Consider the following 22,286-nt stretch of genomic DNA (forward strand, 5'->3'; position numbering starts at 1 on the left):
AGGCGAAAATTTACGGAACTATGGGGGGAAGAGCAGGGAGAGTCGAAGCAACTAGACAGCTCTTTCAAAGAGCCAAAACAGGCACGATGGGCTGAATGGCCTCCTTCATTGTGATAAGGTTCTACGATCCTATGGTTCTACTAAAAATATAACCACTGGTTGATTTTAACTGGTGGAATCTGGTGTGCGTAGGGAAGTAACACACTGACTGAAACAGAAATCTCACCCAGCAGCACCCCTACTACCCCCCACCACAACCAACCCCACCACCCCGGTTAGTGCTGGTGGGAATGATGTCATAGCTGGTTCATAGCCAATAATGTTGCCAGTTTATTACCCCTTGGACAATCCCATACCCAAGTAAAATTCTCCATAGTCTTCAATGTGTCAACTCTTTGAATGTCCTATACTAAAGGTGCTTGGACTCTTGTCATACCTTATATTTTCTTGGTTCACTTATTACCCACTGACTGCATTTCCCATCCTGGCTCAGGGGGTGGCATGTTCTCCTCTGACTCAGAAGGTTCTGGGTTCAAGTTCCACTCCAAAAACTCAACCCCCAAATCCAAGCCGACACTCCCAGTGCAGCACTGAAGGGGTGCTGTACAGTCAGAGGTCCTGTCTTTCAGATGATTTGTAAAACTGAGATCCTGTCTGAGGTGGATGTAGAAGATTCCATGGTGCTAATGAAAAAGGGAAGGAGAGATTCTCCCTGCTGTCCTGCACCAGTATTCATCCCATACCCATACCTATAAACAAAAGACCTGGACATGATCACATTGCTCATTTTGGGATCTTGCTGTGTACAAATTGGCTGTTGCATTTCCTACATTACAATAGTGACTACACTTCCAAAGTATTTCATTGGCTGTCAGATGCTTTGGGCTGCCTGAAGTTTGTGAAGGCCACTAATCCAATGGAAGCCTTTTCTCTTCTATTGTCTTCTCCTGAATGGCTAATGAGGTCAGATTTACGACACTCCAGCCCCAACTAATGTCCCTGGCAAGCTGTGCATCTCTGCAGGGACCCGACAGACCCTGGGCAAGTCCCGTGCAGGTCCGTCCCCTCAAGTTACCATGCATGGGCATGCAAAAAAATTTAAAGGGCCCACACACTTAAATAAATCTCCGTGCACTCCATAGAACAAATGAGGGGGAACATTGGTCCTAACTATGTGCTTTGGCAGCTGCTGCAGACTGAGTTGCAAAAACATAGACGGATATCGGATATATTTTGTTTTAGGGGAAGCTGACAATGGCAGTTCTACCTGCCCCATCTGTACCGACCACAATCATCGCCTGGTCTGTACAAAGACAACTCAACAATTTCTGATGAAGAAATCGGGGCTTTTCACAGAGAAAACAATTGCCAATCACTCGATCTGAAGAGTGAAGCCTTTCCTGGCGGGAAAGCAAAACTCGCGTTAGCGAATCAGGAGCCTGCCCAATTATCAGGGGCTGCTGATTGGCTATCATCCCTCTTGTGCTACAGCCCAGGGTGAGATTCCCCCCACCCCCACCCCCACCTCAGCTCTTTGTTGCAAGAGTGAGAACCTTGTATAGTAGCTTAGTCCCTATCATTGAGGCAGTGGAATGTTAATGATATAATCTAATAAACTGAACCTACCTGTTCTTATCATGTAACCTGTAGATCTCATTGGTCTGAAGAAGGAGTTGTTTCTCCAACTTGTATGTAAACAAGGAATTTTCCAAAAGTTGAATTTCGAGCCTTGAGGTTTGGTTCAAGACCTAAATGTACGTTTATAAATCATTATTCTCATGAAATATATGTTTTCTCTCTAAAATGAGTGATTAATTCACAGAAACAGATAAAAGTAATTATTCAGCTGAAGCAAACAAAGAACACAGCAAGATCCCAAATGTTTTGTCTTGCTGTTCGTTGAGTTATCTAGTGTAGTTCACATCAGTTGGACCAGGAAGGGGAGAGATTTATTCCTGTTCTAATATTGAGACAACTGATCAAGGAACACAGGAACAGGGGAAGGCCATTCAGCCCCTCGAGTCTGCTCTGGCATTCAATTAGTTCATGGTTGATCTGCATCTTTGCTGCATCTACCTGCCTTGGCTCCATGTCTTTTACTATCCTTACTCATCACAGCATTACCAAGTCTTAGCCAGGTGTGACACTGTGGGGGTTAATCTCGGTGTCTCTGGGTTAGGGCCCCTACTCCTACTTGCTGCCCAATGACCCCTATTGTAAAAGGGAATGGGTGTCAGCAGCAGGAAGGGACAGATTGTTCCATTTTTCCCTGTGCCGGCCAGTGTTCACATTCGTGGCTCATGGGGAACACCCACCAGCCCGGGGTACTAACAGCTGATTGGTAAGTCTCGCTGGGACGGCATGTGTGTGTGTGAGTGTGTGTGGGCGTGTGTATGTGTGAGTGTGTGTGGGCGTGTGTATGTGTGAGTGTGTGTGGGCGTGTGTATGTGTGAGTGTGTGTGGACGTGTGTATGTGTGAGTGTGTGTGGGCATGTGTATGTGTGAGTGTGTGTGGGCATGTGTATGTGTGAGTGTGTGTGGGCGTGTGTATGTGTGAGTGTGTGTGGGCGTGTGTATGTGTGAGTGTGTGTGGGCGTGTGTATGTGTGAGTGTGTGTGGGCGTGTGTATGTGTGTGAACGTGTGTATGTGTGAGTGTGTGTGGGCGTGTGTATGTGTGAGTGTGTGTGGGCGTGTGTATGTGTGAGTGTGTGTGGACGTGTGTATGTGTGAGTGTGTGTGGGCGTGTGTATGTGTGAGTGTATGAATGTGTTTGTGTGTGTCTGTGTGTGTGAGTGCTTGTGTATGTATGCACGTACGTGTGTGGGTGTGTGTGTGTGTGTTTGCACGTGAGTGTTTATGTGTGTGCATGTGTGAGTGTGAGTGAGTTTGTGTGTGCAAGTGCTTGTGTACTATGCACGGATGTGTGTGTGTGTGTGAGACTGTTTGCATGTGAGTTTCTGTGTGTTTGTATGTGTGTGTGTGCGTGTACAAATCTGTGTGTCTGTGAGTGTATGAGGGCATGTGTGTGTGCCTGTGTGCGTGTTTACGTATGTGTGCAAGGGTGTGTGCAACTGTATATGTGTGTGTCTGTGAGTGTGTATGCGAGTGTGTGTGAGTGTGAGGTTGTGAATGAGTGTGCGTGTGAGTGTGTGAGCGTGAGCATGTGTGTGTCTGTGTGTGTTTTGAGTGTGAGGTGTGTGAGTGTGTGAGGTGTGAGTGTGTGAGTGTGAGGTGTGTGAGCGTGTGTGTGAGGTGTGTGGGTATAAGTGTGTGAGATGTGTTTGTAAGTGTGAGTGATTGTGTGTGTGAGTGTGAGGGTGTGAGTGTGTGTGTGAGGTGTGTGGGCATAAGTGTGTGTGAGGTGTGTTTGTAAGTGTGAGTGAGTGTGTGTGAGTGTGTGTGTGTGTGTGTGTGAGTGTGAGTGAGTATGTGTGAGGTGTGTGTGTGTGTGAGTGTGAGTGAGTGTGTGTGAGGTGTGTGAGTGTGTGTGTGAGTGTGAGTGAGTGTGTGTGAGGTGTGTGAGTGTGTGTGTGAGTGTGAGTGAGTGTGTGTGAGGTGTGTTTGTAAGTGTGAGTGTGTGTGTGAGTGAGTGTGAGTGTGAGAGTGTGTGTGAGGTGTGAGTATGCGGTGGGTGAGTATAAGTGTGTGTGAGGTGTGTTTGTAAGTGTGAGTGAGTGTGTGTGAGAGTATGTGTGTGAGTGAGTGTGTGTGTGTGTGAGGTGTGAATATGAGGTGTGTGAGTGTGTGTGAGGTGTGTGAGTGTGTGTGTGTGTGAGGTGTGTTTGTAAGTGTGAGTGAGTGTGTGTGTGAGTGTGTGTGTGGGTTTGTGAGGTGTGTGAGTGTGTGTGTGGGTTTGTGAGGTGTGTGAGTGTGTGTGTGGGTTTGTGAGGTGTGAGTGTGTGTGTGGGTTTGTGAGGTGTGTGAGTGTGTGTGTGGGTTTGTGAGGTGTGTGAGTGTGTGTGTGGGTTTGTGAGGTGTGTGAGTGTGTGTGTGGGTTTGTGAGGTGTGAGTGTGTGTGTGGGTTTGTGAGGTGTGTGAGTGTGTGTGTGGGTTTATGAGGTGTGTGAGTGTGTGTGTGGGTTTGTGAGGTGTGTGAGTGTGTGTGTGGGTTTGTGAGGTGTGAGTGTGTGTGTGGGTTTGTGAGGTGTGTGAGTGTGTGTGTGGGTTTGTGAGGTGTGAGTGTGTGTGTGGGTTTGTGAGGTGTGTGAGTGTGTGTGTGGGTTTGTGAGGTGTGAGTGTGTGTGTGGGTTTGTGAGGTGTGTGAGTGTGAGTTCAAAAATAAGCGACTAAATGTGATGAGTAACAGACACTGACACAAAGACTGGAAAAGGCTTCAGAATCACCGCAATCTTAAACTATTTATTGACATTTTCTTCATCTTTGTTTCCATGCCAATGGGGCTGATCACTCTTGCAAACCAATTTAAACAAAATTCTTAAAACATGCTGTAACCAGATAAAGATACCAGAGACATATTTACAAGAATCACTCAGTATTGTGATCCTGCCAGTAAATGTTTTTCAAAGGCTTTTATTTAATTTGGAATGAGGTGCTGGAGACACTGTGTGTGTGTTACTCTGGGCCAGTTTAAACATGAGGCTGTCTGTTGCGCCCCTTGCAGAAGCCGACTGATCCTCCACCCTGCACCCACACCCCACCCCCAGCCACCCCCACGGGGTCTCTTACCTGGGTTTCCACCTCTGTGAGTCGGCGTGTTTGCTCTGCGGACTGACTCAGCAAACTTGTGCCAATTTCCAAAATGGTAGCGGTGTGATTCTGAACGGCGTGTTGCTGGATCTGAACCATCTCCGCCTTCATGCTCTCCTGAATGTAATTCTCCAGCTGCAACAAAGTCATTTTAAAAGCTTTTAGAGATCTAAACGAGCCAGGGCCCTGCCTGTAATAACCCCAGCGCGATCGCTGGACAACGTACATCAAGCAACGTCAAGGGGGGAGGATTTTCTCCCCGTCAGAGAGGGGGCTGAGCGGGAGCGGGCGTGTAGCCGATCGCCACCCACAATCGGCGGCGCGCCGCCATTTTACGGTGGGCGGGGCCAATTAAGGCCCGCCCGGCATGACACGCACCCAGAAGCGCTGAGCGCTCCCTGTGCGGGCGGAGGTGGGGAGGAGGCTGAATCGGGGCCTGCGCATGGAGGAGCGCAGAAATCTCCCCGAGGCACAGAGCCGCCTCAGGGAGTTTAATTTCATTCTCAAAAAATCAATAAAAGACTTTTAAAAATTATTCGGACATGTCCCCTTATGCGACGCTGGGACATGTCTATGAATTTTATTTAAAAATTTTATTAAAGTTTAAAAACCTTCGTGAAACCTCATCCCGCCCCGTGGATGAGGTTTCCCGATAAATGCGAAGGTCGCCTGGGCTCTTCGCCTCCCCTCCCCACCCCCCCACAACCTTAAGGTTGGATGGGCAGCTCAGTTTATTATTTTAATTGCTATTTAAATGGCCTTAACAGGCCTTTGACAGTCCGGCGGGTGCACAGCCGACTCTGGTGCCCGCCCGCCGAACTGAAGATCGGAATGACACACGCCTGACGTCACCACGTGCCATTTTACACGTCGGCGAGCAGGGCCAGCCCCCGCATGCCGACCAGGAGGTTCAGGCCCAACTTGCATTTCTATAGCGCCTTTCACTGCCTCAGGACATCCTAAAGCGCTTTACAGCCAATGAAGTATTTTTTGAAGTGTAGTCACTGTTGCCATAGAGAGTGTGGCTACCCGATTGTTGACAGCAAGATCCCACAAACAGCCATGGCAGGTCATCAGTTGCTATGATGTAGATTGAGGGATAAACATTGGCCAGGCCGCTGGGAGGAATTCCCCCACACCTCCCCACTCTTCTCCAAAATAGCAACCGTTGGATCTTTGACATCCACCTGAGAGGGCAGAGAAAGGCTCCATTTAACGTCTCATCTGAAAGACAGGGGGCCTCTGACTGTGCAGCACTCCCTCAGCACTGCACTGGGAGCATCGGTCTGGATTTTTAGGCTGAAGTCTCTGGAGTGGGACTTGAATCCACACCTTCTGCTTCAGAGGTGAGAGTGCTGCCCACTGAGCTACAACTGACACTGAATGAAATGCCTGTAGACAAGATAAAACTAAACCCCACTGCCCACAGGAGGGGCAGCTCACACATTTAAAAGCAGCAACTTGCCTCTGGAAAACAGCCTTCTTTCACTGGAAAGCATTTCATTGGCTTTGAGGCTGTGAGGTTATTAAAGCTGCTTTATAAATGTGAGTTCCTTCTACCATGACACGGAAAAGAAGTTAAGAGGAAGAATGTCACTTCACTTAAGGAATTCATTTGCCTGTTGTGTGGATTAGACACTGCATATTTTCAGACAAGAACTTTAAGTGATTGACTGACTAATCATTGTATACATGTTCACACTTTATGAATTGGTTAAACACAAAGATCAGCATCGTGGCTGTGTGTGATTCTGGATGTAGAATTCAATCTAAGCCCCTATGTTCAATCTTCAACAATTCGATAATTCAATCAAATCCAGAGAGAATGTTATGTCAACAAGGCTAGCGCAATCGAATCTAACATACAACTAGAATCCTTGTGCACACCTCACTACAGGCTAATCATATGGGCCTGTAGCTTGAAAGGCCACTGGCTTAACCAACACTATTGATGAGCTCCAGTGAATCGCTGCTGCATTGGCACGGCACACACTCCTGATCAAAATCAACCAATCCCTGCAAAAACTGGCAATTCCCAATCAGGGACCAGCAGCAACTGCACAATCGACCAATCCAGTTATTGAGTTTCTCTTTCACTGGCTCTGATCTTGTTGTTCCCTAAGCTGGTCCTCAGTAAATAGTCAGATAAGACACAGGACATAAAGGGCAGGATTTTACCTTCCCGCTGTGGTCAACGGGGTTTATAATGGCCCTGTCCCCACCGAAATGGGGGTGTAAAATTCTGCCCAAAGAACCTAACAAACCTGGTATCTATTTATAGAATAGTTTTAGTGTGTTTCTTCGGTATAAAGTATCCCAAATCAACCTCCAAAAAGGGAAAAGGATCCCCCCCTCTCTCCCCGACATTATTCCACCCATAGATACGCAGGGGGGGGTGAATTTTTCCTATGGCAGGCAGGCTGTTTGGGAGCGGGCACAGAGCCGATTGCCACCCACGATCACCACCCGCGATCAGCTGCGCGCTGCCATTTTACACGGGCCAGCCCAGCGTAAAACGCACTGCGTAGCACTCAGCATGCGCACGAGAGAGCGCATTCATCTCCCTGAGGCTAAGTGCTGCCTCAGGGAGATCGCCTCAACTTTTAAAAATATTAAAAATAGAAAAGTAATTTCTCTGACATGTCCCCTCATGTGACAATGTCACATGAGTTGGGACATGTTCATAATTTCCAACAAAACTTCATTACAATTTTTAAAACCCTACATGAAGCCTCATCCCGCCGCTGGATGAGGTTTCCTGTTTTCTCTATTCCCCGCCGGGGCTCCTGACCTTAAGGTTGGACGGGCAGGTCCTTTAATTGTATAATTGACCCTGTCTATGGCCTCAAGTGGCCATTGATAGGTCGGTGGGCCTGCATCTGATTTTGCTGAGCCCCCGCTTTCCTGAAAATTTATATGGGGCGGGGTGACGTCAGGGGTTCCACCCAATGTCATTTTATGTGTCAGCGGGTGGGCCCCGCCCCCTGCTCACTGACGGTAAAATCCTGCCCAGTGAGTTCCAGATCACACCACCCACAGAGTGAAAAACAATTTCTCCTTAACTCCCCCCTATTCCTTCTGCTTTTCCCTTGAAACTTATGCCCTTGGTTATTGACTTCTCTGATAAGGGAGATAGGTCCTACCTATCCAGGATCCTTAATTTTAAATTCCCCAATTAGATTTCCTCTCAGCCTCCTCTGTTCCAAAGAAAACAATCCCAGCCTATCCAACCTTTCTTCATCACTAAAATTCTCCATTCCTGGCAACATCCTCGTAAATCTCCTCTGTACCCTCTAATGCTATCATAGCCGTCTTGCAATGTGATGACCAGAACTGTACACAGTACTCTAGCTGTGGTCTAACTAATGTTTTATATGGTTCCAGCATAATTTCCCTGCTCTTATATTCTATGCGGCAGCTATTAAAGCAAGGATGGTACCTGTCCCGCTGCCTTCAGGGATCTGTAGATATGCGCTCTGTTCCTCTACAGTTCTCAGTATCCCTCCACGTGCACTCTATTCCTCTACAGTTCTCAGTATCCCTCCACGTGCACTCTATTCCTCTGCAGTTCTCAGTATCTGTAGATATGCACTCTGTTCCTCTACAGCTCTCAGTACCTGGACACATGCACTCTGTTCCTCTACAGCTCTCAGTACCTGGACACATGCACTCTGTTCCTCTACACTTGGCAGTATCCTCCCATTTATTGAGTATTCCCTTGCCTTGTTTGTCCTCATCAAACACACCACCTCACATTTCTCCAACTGCCATTTTTCTGCCCATCTGACCAATCCATTGATATCTTCCTGCACTCCACAGATTTCTTCTTCATTATCAAGCACATGGTCAATTTCTGGATCATCTGCAAACTTCTTAATCATGCCCCCTGTGTAAGTATAAAAGACCCAGTACTGTGCCCTGTGGAGCCCCACTGGAAACAGCCTTGTAGTCAAGAAAATACCCGTCCACCACAATCTTTTGCTTCCTGCCACTAAGGCAATTTTGGATCCAACTAGCCACTTGCCCTTAGATCCCATGGGCTTTTACTTCCCTGGCCAGTTTGCATTGTGGGACCTTGTCAAAAAACCTTGCTAAAATCCAAATGATTACATTGAACATGCTACCCTCATCAACCCCTCATCAACCCCTCATCATCCCCTCATCAACCCACCTTCTTATCTTCTCCAAAAAAATTCAATAAAGTTAGTCAGATGCAAGCATAAAAGCAAAATACTGCAGATGCTGGAAACCTGAAACAAAAACAGGAAATGCTGGGGGAAAAAACTCAGCAGGTCTGGCAGCATCTGTGGAGAGAGAAACAGAGTTAACGTTTCGAGACCTGAAGGGTCATACGGACTCGAAACGTTAACTCTGTTTCTCTCTCCGCAGGCGCTGCCAGACCTGCCGAGTTTTTTCCAGCATTTTCTGTTTAGTCCGATGCAACCTCCCCTTAACAAATCCATGCCGACTGTTCTTGATGAATCTGTGCCCCTCTGAGTGACGATTTATCGGATTGTCAGAACGTCCTCCAATAATCTGCCCACCGCTAAGATTAAGTTGACTGCCCTGTGTTTACTCAGGCTATTCCTTCTGAAGCAACGGTACAACTTTACCGGCCCTCCGGCATCGCACCTGTGGCAAAGAGGGTCGGGAAGTGATAGTATGGGCGGCGATCTGGGTTCTGTGTGAAATGCTCGGGTGTGATACCAGCTGAGGGCAGGATTGGCAATGACGGCATGGCACTCTCAGATCACTCCCGCACCCACCCCCCGGGCAGTAGCTGTTTTAGTGGGGCCGTTCACCAATGGAACCGAACGGCAGCGGAGAGTCAGGGTTGAGGGAGGTGGTTTTATTCTTGTGACCTGCTGGGTCACATTGGCACAAAGTGAAAACCTACCCCAGTGAATCCTGGAAAAGACGAGTGAGAATTGGCGAGGTTATATATATATATGTTAAAAAACAATTAGCGAACGGGAGGAAGCCACAACTGTTTTTACTGCCTGATTCAGAGGACCCATGGGGGGTGCCGATGGTGAGATGAGGTGTGTTTGGCTGACTGTGTGTTATTTCTCCAATAAACATATCAAGCTGAAAAGTAATGTCATCACTTTCTCTTAATCGCTCCTGTTTCTTTCAAAGATATAAATGCTTCCTTTCATTCCTTTTTTTCTCTCTTCGCAAATCCCAGCTTGTGTCAAATGATTTTGAGTTCCTTCTGGCGCACACATTAACAAACATTCTTCAAAACAAGCAGCCTGATTTTTCAGGGAGGTTTCATGTTGGAGTTTGAAAGGTGCATGTTACAGATGCAATGTGGGGGTCAGCAGTTGTCCTGTCGAAGCCCGGCCTTCATAGAAAAAGATATTCAGCCCCGAGGATGAAACTAAACTTATTAACTTAGACTTCAGAGAACCTTCAATGTCCCATAAACTACCAACAGAATAAAAGATAAGACAGAACTTGCATTTATATAGCACCTTTCACAATCTAAAGACCAACAGCTGTTGTTAATGATTCTCCTATCGTCATTTACATCCCCCCTAGAACCATCTTGTTTCTTTATCTGTCCCACTACCATCTCCTTTTGCCTTGCACCATCATCCCTTTCGTCATTTAATCTCTCCTGTCTTCCACAGGATCACGATCTTCCCATTTGTACTTACTTCCCCCCCACCACTTCCCCTTTTCCTGCCTCCGTGCTTGCTTTGGAGCTGTCACATTTCAAACTTTTCCTAGTCCTGATGAAATGTCGTCGACCTGAAACGTTAACTCTGTTTCTCTTCCCACAAAAGCAGCCGGACTTGCTGAGCATTCCCAGCATTTTCTGTTTGTATTCCAGATTTCCTTTTGACATAAGTTTCAGACCAGCATCAAGAGAATGAAGCATTTGGGAGATTGTCTTATGCACTGGGCTCTCACAACGTTGAATATTAGCCCAGAAAAGAGCAGAGACTGAATCCAGAAAAGAGAGGGGAATGTGATGAGGTGAATACCTCTATCGGAGAGGGGAATGTGATGAGGTGAATAACTCTACCGGAGAGGGGAATGTGATGAGGTGAATAACTCTACCGGAGAGGGGAGTGTGATGAGGGGAATAATATTGTCAGAGAGTGAGCACAGGCATAATCATTCTATCTCTCTCTGTCTCTCTCTATCTCTATCCCTCTCTTTGTCTCTCTCGCTCTCACTTTTTCCATTTCTCTCTGTCGCTCTCTCTGCCTGTCTCTCTCTCTCTCTCTGTATTCCTCTCTCCTCTCTCTCTCTCTGTCTCTCTCTCTCTGTCCCTCTCTCCCTGTCTCCCTCTCTCTCCCCCATCTCTCTCACACACAAAAGAGGGGATTACTGGGTTGAGCTAGTCTTGAAAGAGACAGGAATGCACTGTAATCCTGGCAAAGTTTTTACCTTCCTCCCCAGATCTTATATTTGAGTTGAACAACCTGTAAAATACCAAAATTCTCCATAAAACATGTGTTGGGATGTTTTTAAACAAGGAAGTGTCTGAACGTTAGAAAGGGACATACTGCCACATAATTGAGAAGCTCAGTGGGAGGGAGTAAGTGATCAGAGTGTCGCTGCGACAGGCACTGAATGGAACAATGCACAATATATCGGATCACAGAAACTCACAGTGCAGGAGGAGGCCATTCATCCCATTCTACCTGTGCTAGCTCATTGAACGAGTAGTCCTCCTTAGGCCCGCTTTTTGTCTGTCACTCTGTCAGTTTCTCATCCTCATTCATGGTCCAACAAGGTTTTGAAATGATTTATGTGATCAGCTTCCACCAACTTTTCAAGTTGAACATTCCAGATTGTGATGAATATTTGGCTCATGGTTCATGTTAATATTTTAGAGGTAATTTTTTTAGTTCTGGGAAGATTAAAGTTTAACAGTAGAAAATGGGATAAATGCAACTAAAGCAGCTTGGAGTTTATTACATTTAGTAGGTTGGGGCCATGTTGATGTGACGTTAACAGCTAGAAAGGTAAGACCCTAAAATAACAGGTGGGCTTACTAGGCTGGAGAACTGGAGATGCAGTGTCTACGCTGCTTACAAATAAACTCAATCCAGAGAGATGTTTTGTTTGGGGAGTTAGAACTAGATTAGTTTAAAAGCATCCTGTGAACTCTGAAAGGCTACGTCCTCGTGGAGATGGGTGAAGCTTAAAAAGGTTCCCTGGTTTCGATTTATCTGTGTGTTTGCTGGGAGACGGGGGGGAGGTTAGTTGTAGTTTAGACCTCATGCGGTTTGCAGATCACAGGGAAGCTTGGGAGCTGTTAGCAGGCTCCAGACAGTTAGGGCTCAGAGAAGTCCTGGGGATCTACGAGAATGGCAGAAGGTCATTGGTTCCATGCTGGAAAGGGTTAGGGCTCAGAAGAAACCCTGGAAGGCATTTATAGCTCAGTACAGCCAGGCAACTGGAGTTTGGAGAAATCCTGGGGCAGTGCCAGCTTAGCGAAGCTAGCAGTTTGTGAAAGAGCTGGAATTGTGCTGGTATTAGAGATGGGAGTGCAGCTTTGTGAATCTCATGGAACTCCCTCCCTAACAGCACTGTGGGTGTACCTACACCACATGGACTGCAGCGGTTCTAGAAGGCAGCTCACCACCACGTTCTCAAGGGCAATTAGGGATGGGCAATAAATGTTGGCCCAGCCAGCGACACCCACATCCCGTGCATCAATAAAAAAAAAGATAGATATTGTAAATTATTTTACTTTTCTGGCTCTATATAGTAAAGTTTATTTTGTTTGTTTAAAACCATGGCATCTCGTGGTTTTATTCTCCTAGTGGGTAGCTGGGATTTCAAACTTTGTCTACCTTAAACTAAAAGCTACTGGTCCCTAACCGGGTTATAACACGATCCCGATAACTCTCTGAGTGAAAACATTCCTCTTCATCTCCCTATTTGACCTTTTCCAATGATTTTGAATCTATGACCTCCAGTGATATTATTAATTAATTAATAATTTATTTAATTCAAATTGGTATGGTTCATAAAGCACAAATAACAAAACATTCGTGAGATCAACCAGAAATTATTGGGGCTGAAATTAGTGATGAACTGGATCTGAGGTGTGGTGATGCAACTCCTCTTTGCATTTCAGTGTGACTCAGGGCCACATCTCGTTAATCACCTAATTGGTCGGAGCTGCTGGTCCTATTAAGAGCAGTGTCCCGCCCCCAAGAGTTTCCAGCCAATCAGAGGACTGGCAGCTCAGCAGCGCCACTGGGGGTCAGTGGCCATTGCTGGGAACACCTGTAGGAGGAAGGTGCATTGGTGAGCGTGAGCCCTCACCCACCAGGTAAGCGGGGCCTGGGGGCACTGAGGCCAATCAGGCAGGCCCCAGTGAGAGTGGGAGGGGGATTGGTGAGGCCAAGCGATGCCTTAGCTACAGGGTCTGGCAATGTCATCAGGAGGAGGCCCTCTGTGGACTGAAGAGTGGTTGAATGGAAGGGCACTTCCCACCCCCAGAGCCTTCTGGGTGGCCCTCAGGGTTTACCTGGCGGTTCCCCACATGGCTGGGGGCTCCCCCTCCACTGGTTAACTGCCAGTAGAAGTGGGAAGAGACCTTAATTGGCCACTTTGGTGACTCAATTGGCCCCTGGATGGGAGGGTGGCCCCTCACCCTCCCTGCTGCTGCAAAGATGGTTCAATGGCTGGAAGACGATTGGTACACCACACCCTGCCTTCCCGCAGTCTCCACCCCTAGCCCCAGCTTTGTTCTAAATGGCCTGGTAAACCTTCAGCCTAGGATGCTCCTGTTAATCAGACTCACTGCCTTTCCACTATAGATTGGATATAACCAATTCCTCTGACAGTTCCTGGCTGCCTGGCTATCCCTCAATCACCTGTGTCAAATTCAGAGGGGGGCTGATTATTGTCTTCAATACCAGGGCACAAGGCCTGACCTGGACCCAGCGCAGAGAGAGAGGTTCGGGCAGAGGCATCACAAACACCTAACAGGGTCCATCAGGTTTGCCTTCAATTTAAAACAAAGATGAGGAACAAATAGCTGGGTTGAGTCCAACGTGGGTCTGGGCCTTGCACATTATTCTGTGCCCGGCTGATGCTCTGCCCTTTGAATGCAAAAGGCAACAATCTACCACAATATCTTTACAGTGCAGGAGGAGGCCATTCGGGGCTGGTCCACTCTGGAGTTTAGAAGAATGAGAGGTCATCTCTCCATTGGAAGGTTAGATGCTGAGATAATATTTCCCCTGGCTTGGGAATTTAGAACACGAGGTCATAATGAAAATTTGGAACTCTCTCCCGCAAAAGACTGTGGATGTGAGATCACTTGGAATTTGCAAGGCTGATATTGATATATAGCTGTTGAGTAAGTCTATGAAGGGACATGGAGCAAAGACAGGTGAAAGGAGTTAGAATACAGATCAACCATGATCTAACTGAAGGGCGGAACAGTTTCAAAAGGCTGAATGGCCTCCTCCTGTTCCTGGGTTCCCGTCGAGCCCAATGTTAATATCAGTCAGAGGCAAAAGGTTCCTACATCCGACCATGAATATGAGCCAGCGCAGATTTATTATCAACAAGACCCAGTAAGGAAACACACTGCGTTCAGAGACTACCTCAGGCATGTTTAATTTCTACATGCTTAATGTTCTAGCTCAGAATACACAATGCATTAGAACCATGCAATAGTACAGCACAGAAAGAGGCCATTCAGCCTATTAAGTCTGTTCCAACCCTTCCCAAGACCAATCCAATTAGTCCCACCCCCCCCTGCTCCTTCCCCACATCCCTGAAATTTCTTTCTCCTTCAGGGAATTTATCCAACTCCCTTCTCAAGGTCTCTATTCCAATTTAGGTTGAACTGGGTTAAAGCGACATTGGAACAAATAGGTAATGATTGCGTGCTATTTGAATCCTAATCGTAAATTTAGACAGATGGTTGCTGATGGAAAGTAAACATTAACAACAGTAAATCACTCAAGTTTCTCAATAAAATATTTAAACTTGTCAAGGAACTTTAGAAATGAGATAACTGGGTCGTTTAAAAACGGGTTAGAAAATTAAACTCTAACCTTTCTTTGGTTTTATTCCATGGAATCCTTTTTCAAATAAGTTTTTTTTTTGCATTTGTCCAGCAGCTGTACAAATCCTAGCTCCTTACATAATTAATCTCTTTTGCGCTGGCCATGTAATTTTGGGCCAATTTCTAACCTGGAAGATTGATTATTTTCGCATGGTTTAAGCTAATCACAGTCTTCCTCTAGCTGATTTTAGTTGGCACTGATTCGATCCAAATGATTGAAATTAGGAAATTGCAAATGTGCAAGTGAAAGAACGAGGCCCCAGAATTAGCGGAAAGGAGCTGAATGAAATCCACCTTAACTGAGCCTTTATCTCATCTCCAATTCCACTCCTGGATTTGACAGTTAATGAGCAATCATTGTGATACACCTCACCTGGAGCATGCCAAGTTTACAACGACAGCTTGTAGCTCAGTCATATTAATGACTGGGGAGTGTGTTTGATGACATTGATGGATCAGCCATAAAACGAGACGGAGGTAGGAGTCTAGTGCTTTTCCATGCCTCTGAACTCGATAATTGTTAATGTTTTATGACATTTACTGCAGTCTTGGGTTAATCGTAACTGTGCCTCCAATATGACTCGTCCCTGAGTCGAGCTCAGGTTTCAGATATCAGGGGTGAAGTGACGGATACAAACAGGTTCTAGCATTGAAGATATTTAACTGTTGAACTGAATCAATAGTTCCTGAGAAACTTTCATTTCTATCAGATGGTTACTAAAATCTATCCTACTAAAACGTCATTGGCTAAAGTTATGAGAACACAGTATACTTCTAAGTGGATCTAAAGACTTGTGGCTGGAGATTCCATTTCATCTTCTTCCTCTCTCCCTTCTCTCCTGAAGGTGTTTGATGGTGGAGACATTTCCAGGTACTAGGGACCTCTCCACCAAACCCCACCCAAAGCAAAAGACTAGTATATCTATAGAGAAACAGTGTTAACATTTCCGGTCAATGATCTTTATAACTCTTTTCACAATCTGGGGATGTCCCAAAGTGTTTTACAGCCAATTATGTTTTTTTGAAGTAGTCATTGGTGTAAAGTAGGAAACACAGCAACAATAATCAACTGTATTTTTGGTGATGTTAGTTGAGAGATAAATATTGGTTAGGAGAACTCCTCTGCTCTTGTCCAAACTAGAGCCATGGGATCTTCTACATCCAGCTGAGAGGGCCTTAGTTTAATGTTTGACAGCACTCTTTCAGGGCCTGGATTTTGTGCTCAGATCTCTGGAGTGGAACTTGAACCCACAATCTTCCGACAGAATCAAGAATAATGCAAGAGCACAAGGAACAAAAGAAATAGGAGCAGGAGTAGGTCATACAGCCCAAGCACCTGCTCCACCATTCAATAAGATCATGGCTGATTTTTGACCTCAACTCCATCTCCTCACGCATTCCCCCTATCCATTGATTCCCTGAGAGACCCAAACTCTGTCTTTCATTGGCAGTCTGACCCCTCATGCTATGCCAACATGTTGATAAAGCCAGAACCCATGGTGAGGGGATGCCTAACTGGACATTTTTGCATTTGTATATATAGCACTTATATCACACAGGAATTGGAATAAGATATTCAGCCCTCAAGCCTGTCCCACCATTCAATTAGATTATTGCAATTAATCCCAATCCTCTGCTCTTTTCCAATTACCCTGCAAATTGTTCCTTTTCAAGTATTTATCCAATTCCCTTTTGAAAGTTATTATTGAATCTGCTTTGACCACGCTTTCAGGCGGCTCATTCCAGATCACAGCAACTCGCTGTGTAAAACTAAAAAAATTCTCTGCAGCTCCCCTTCTGGCTCTTTTGCCAATTATCTTAAACCTGTGTCCTCTGGTTACCAACCCTGGAAACAGCTTCTCCTTATTTACTAGATCAAAACCAATCATTTTGAAGACCTCTTTCAAATTTCCCTTAAATCTTCTCTGCTCTAAGGAGAACAATCCCAGCTTCTCCAATCTCTCCACATTAACTGAAGTCCCTCACCCCTGGGACCAAGACAGTAAATCTCCTCTGCACCCTCTCCAAAGCTCTGACATTCTTCCCTAAATGCAGTGCCCGGAATTGGACACAGTACTCCAATTATAGCACTGTGATTGCTAAATGTTTACCCAAAAGATTTATGAAGGATTAGTCAAAAAATGATACAGTCGTCAGTTTTGAGACTGTTTTCTGCCAGTTTCCTGATCAGAGATAAAGGTCCAATTTTGGGAGAGTATGTCCTCTGCTCCCAGACAACTTAAATATGTCTGGCCTCACATTGGGTGGAGTCATTTTTCAGGTGCCTTTGCCAATCACTTTTTGCATCTGTTAATGAAGGGATTATTTGAGGACCCTGTGTTGCACTGGGATTCCTGCGCTCAGCTTCTCCCGTCACAGAATAGGACCTAGGAGCCAGATGGTACCACCTGGTTCCACTGTACTCCTAAGGATGACTGCCAGTCCTCTGTCACCCCTCCCATTATCCCCTTCCCTCTTTGTCCTGAGGGTTACAGTCAATTTTTGGCAGTTAGCACTGCTATCCAAAACCCATACCCTAAAAACCCAAACCCCCAGACCCTAAACCCAAAACCCAAAAACCCAAACCCCCAGACCCTAAACCCAAAACCCAAAAACCCAAACCCCCAGACCCTAAACCCAAAACCCAAAAACCCAAACCCCCAGACCCTAAACCCAAAACCCAAAAACCCAAACCCCAAAACCCCAAAACCCAAAAACCAAACCCCCAAAACCCAAAAACCCTAAACCCAAAACCCAAAAACCCAAACCCTCAGACCCTAATCAAAACCCCTGACCCCAAAAACCCAAACCCCCAAGCCCTAAACCCAAATCCCAAAACCACAAAACCCCCAGACCCTAAACTCAAACTCCCTGACCCCAAAAACACAAACCCCCAAGCCCTAAACCCAAAACCCAAAAACACAAACCCCCAGACCCTAAACCCAAAACCCCTGACCCCAAAAACCTAAACCCCTTGACCCCAAAATCCGAAAACCCAAAAATTCAAACCACAACACCCCAAAAACCCAAAAACCCCAGACCCTAAACCCAAACCAAAAAACCCCAAACCCCCCAGACCTCAAACCCCCAACCCCCCAGACCCCCAGACCCCCAGACACCAAACCTAAACTCAAACCTCCAAACCCCAAAACCCAAACCCCCAGACCCCAAACTCAAAACCTAAACTCAAACCTCTAAACCCCAAAACTCAAACCCCCAGACCCCAAACTCAAAACCTAAACTCAAACCTCCAAACCCCAAAACCCAAACCCCCAGACCCCAAACTCAAAACCTAAACTCAAACCTCTAAACCCCAAAACCCAAACCCACAGACCCCAAACTCAAAACCTAAACTCAAACCTCTAAACCCCAAAACCCAAACTCAAAAACCCAAACTCAAAACCCCAAAACCCCCAACCCCCAGATCCCAAACCCAAAACCTCAAACTTAAAAACAGAACTCAAAACCCCGAACTAAACCCAAACGCAAAACCCCAAACCTTTAAAATGGAACCATCCTTTGGACCAATTTAAACATTCAACTGGCATCAAATTTTCCTCCACAGTATTAACAGGTGGTCAGTTGATTTTCAGCATATCCCACATTTCTTTTTAAAAAATTATTTAAAGAAACGCGAAGCTATTTTAAAGAGTTAAATAACGAAGACAACACATTTTATTAACACCGAGTTGTTAAAAATACGAGCTGGAATATGTCTTTCAGCACTGAGGCTGTCGGGGGGAATTGATTCAGGTGTCCTGGGGACTTGCCTGTCTATAACTTATTACCATCTCAATCACTATTCCGGTTTGAAAGACATAACAATCAGTTTTAGTGTGTCTTACTGTCAACGTTTTTTAATGGAAGTTTTAAATCTACACTCAGTGAGGTCAATTTCTCATTTTGTTTGGCAGCTTTGAGATGTACTTATTAAGATTACATTATTGTATAATAATACTTCTGAGTCCAACATTTACTCTGCAGTTCTTTGCCACAGAGAATGGTTTGACTAAATCTTTGTTTTATTTTCCACAGCTGTGTGTATATGTAGAAGGAAAAGAAACAGAATGAAGGAAATAGTTGGAGTGTAAGCAGTGAGGAGAAAGATTGAAGATTCGACTCGCAATTAAAGAGTTGTTCTCTTCCATACTGGCAGTGACAACACCTGGACCGCCACATAACGTTTTCATTGTGAAGACACATGAGTAGGAGTTGTTCATTCAACCCTGATGGCCTGCTCTGTAACTTAGATCATGACTGATCTTCACCTCAGCTCCATTGACCTGCCTTTACTCCACATCCCTCGATCCCCTAACCCGACAATCTATCCATCTCGGTCTTGAAAGTACCAGCTGACCCCAGAATCAGCAGCTTTTAGCGGGGAGAGAGTTCCAGCTTCCCACTCCCCTTTGTGTGACGTGCTTCCTGACATCATCCCTGAACGGCCTGGCTCTAGCCTTAAGGTTCTGCCCCTTTGTTCTGGACTTCACCCCACCAGCCTCCCCCCTCCCAACCTAAGAAATAGTTTCTCTTTATCTCCCCCATCAAATCATTTAAACATTTTTAAGACCTCGATCAGATCACCCCTCAATCATCAAACTCAAGCAAATAAAAGGCAAATTTACACCGCCTGCCCTCATAATTTAACCATCTCAGCCCAGTAAGTATTTTTGCATTCATTTCTGGAATGTGGGCTTCGCTGGTTGGGCCAGCATTTATTGCCCATCCCTAGTTGCCCTTGAGAAGGTGGTAGTGAGCTGCCTTCTTGAACCGCTGCAGTCCATGTGGTGTAGGTACACCCACAGTGCTGTTAGGGAGGGAGTTCCAGGATTTTGACCCAGCGACGGTGAAGGAACGGCCGATATATTTCCAAGTCAGGATGGTCAGTGACTTGGAGAGGAACTTCCAGGTGGTGGTTTCCCATGTATCTGCTGCCCTTGTCTTTCTAGATGGTAGCAGTCGTGGTTTTGGAAGGTGCTGTCGAAGGAGTCTTGGTGAGTTCCTGCAGTGCATCTTGTAGATGGTACACACACTGCTGCTACTGTGCGTCAGTGGTGGAGGGAGTGAATGTTTGTGGAAGGGGTGCCAGTCTAGCGGACTGCTTTGTCCTGGATGGTGTCAAGCTTCTTGAGTGTTGTAGGAGCTGCACTCATCCAGGCAAGTGGGGACTATTCCATCACACTCCTGACTCGTGTCTTGTAGATGGTGGACAGGCTTTGGGGAGTCAGGAGGTGAGTTACTCTCTGCAGGATTCCCAGCCTCTGACCTGCTCTTGTAGCCACAGCATTTATATGGCTAGTCCAGTTCAGTTTCTGGTCAATGGTAACCCCAGGATATTGATAGTGGGGGATTCAGCGATGATAATGCCATCATGTGCTACTCAACTAATGAAATGACTCTTTTTTCCAAAAATATACTTTATTCATAAAATTTATAATGACCATCCAAAGTTGACATTACAAAACCTTCAAACCAAATCAGTTTCTTCCAATACTCTGTGGCCTGAATTTTGCACTGGTCATGCACACGCGATCGGCGGGTCCGGAAGTGGATGTGATATGTGCTTCCGGCTGCAAATGTGCAATTTTACACATGCTAGCCGATGAACTGGTGGCCAGTGTGAAACGCGGGCTGAGAGAGGCTCCGCACTGCTGGGAGGGAGGGGTGGGTGGCGGGAAGAGGGGGAGTTGCCGAGACAAGTGGGGGTGCAGATAGGCGGCTTATTATGAGCTCCCTGTAGGCTGACAACTGCTGTGGAGCTGCCTCAGGGAACTACAGTATTGTTCAAAGGATATTTGCACACAAAAATTGCCACAGACGATCTCTAATGCAACTGCAAACAACCGACAGCAGTACTCATATAACTCCTCAACCTTCAAAAATCTTCCGGGCGTTTTATCCCACCCTGGACCGAGAATGAAGCAAAAACGTGAAGACTGCCTGGCCGATTGGCCCATGCGAGAAGAGTAAGAGCACACGGGCCAGTAACAATCCCGGTCAATAGGGGCTTTCATTGGCTTAATTGGAACTTTGACTGTTGACCGGCATGCTTCCATCTCCTGTGCGTGCCCGCACACCGTGGTATGGTGTGGCATCGCTATTACATCTGGGCGCCCTCCCGGCATTTTCTCGCGCGATTTCGCGCTGGTTCGGCTCGGCTGCTCGTCCAATCGTGGCACGTAAAATTCCGGCCTTTGTCACTCACTGCATTTCCAATTACAGGTCATATTTACAATATTTATTACGTGTCGACCATAAAACCCGGGGAATTTTACACCATTTCCAGCCCCTGGTTGTACAATGGCTGAAAGGCCTCAGTCTCCTTTCCCCATTGCGCCGTTTGCGGTATCTGCCCTGAGCTTTAGTGCGTCCCTCAGCACGAGTCCTGGACCATGGGAATGTGCCACAGTTCAGCAAAGACATGAAGCATTTTAACTTCAGTCGCAAGTTTGACTTAATTTTAACTACATCCAAGTATCAATTTGAATCAAACCCCCTCCCCACAGAGCTGGAATGTGTTGGGTTTGTGTCAATTGTTCAACTTCATTCCAGCTAATTTACACCTATTGTCCTCACCACCTTCCTGGGGTTTGACAAGCACACGGAAAACATTTTATCACACCGCCTCTCGAGGTTCAGGAGATTCAAATGTGGACAGGAGACAGATTCACCAATAAGAGCACAGTTTGGTTTTTGAGTTACATGTTTGGATGGCGTTAGAGATGTTACACCTGGTTCTCTGGGTTCAAGAGGAGGAAAATCAACCTGGGTCACTGCTCCTCACCTCCATCCAATGACTGCACCACCCCCCAACCCCACCACCCCACTTCTGCTGTACAGTGCAACTACAGTATATAGATGTTGGGTGCACAGTATCAGGCTCAGTGTGGTGCCTCACATTGATGAATAGCATGTCTATAAACTCAAACAGGAAGGATGGCCAGATGAACAAAATCCTAGAAGGGGACCACACCCCTGACTATGATCATATAAGCAGGACAGGAAATGGCCATGAAGACCTTCCTCCTATACAGTCATGGATCATTCACCTTTGTGAAAAAGGAAATACTCATGTCTAACCCAAGGAATTTCTACATAACAGGTTTATGTCACAAGTCAGGTCCAACCCCTCCCCCCACTTGTAGTTGCACTAACTCTGACAGCTTTCTCTCTAGCTGCATCATGCCTATTTACAGTGCACTCCCTATGCTGCATTTCAGAGCCTATGATCCTGAGGCAGAGCGCTAGGCACCAGAGTCAGCATGTTCGCTAAGCATTGCTCTGTTTTTATATATACAACTGAGGAGGCAGACAATGCCCCTTTTAGGGGTAATTGTGGATAAGTACGTGATTACTGAGGGATGGCTTGTGGTGCAGTGAGTAGCATTCCTGCCTCTGAGCCAGAAGCTCTGGGTTTAAGTCCCGCTCTAGGTCTTAATGGCCAAGGGCAGTGTGTTCATAACCCAGCCAAGCAGGTTGAGTATGATGGAAAGAATGTTGGAGCCTCCACTATTACTATCCATA

At 46.2% G+C, this 22,286-nt stretch overlaps 1 protein-coding gene across 1 annotated transcript in view; it reads right to left on the minus strand.

Moving 5' to 3' along the window:
* Positions 1–22,286, minus strand: part of LOC144679446 (angiopoietin-1-like) — a 144,831-nt gene that overhangs the window by 61,260 nt on the left and 61,285 nt on the right. Inside the window, exons 2-3 of the mRNA XM_078539830.1 lie at positions 4,688–4,843; positions 1,627–1,748 (exon numbers count right to left, since the gene is read on the minus strand). Of these exons, the coding sequence (XP_078395956.1) occupies positions 1,627–1,748; positions 4,688–4,843 (278 nt within the window). The remainder of the gene's footprint in view (positions 1–1,626; positions 1,749–4,687; positions 4,844–22,286) is intronic.

This window comes from Cetorhinus maximus, chromosome 4 (assembly GCF_964194155.1).
Source record: "Cetorhinus maximus chromosome 4, sCetMax3.hap1.1, whole genome shotgun sequence".
NCBI classification, from domain to species: Eukaryota; Metazoa; Chordata; class Chondrichthyes; order Lamniformes; family Cetorhinidae; genus Cetorhinus; species Cetorhinus maximus.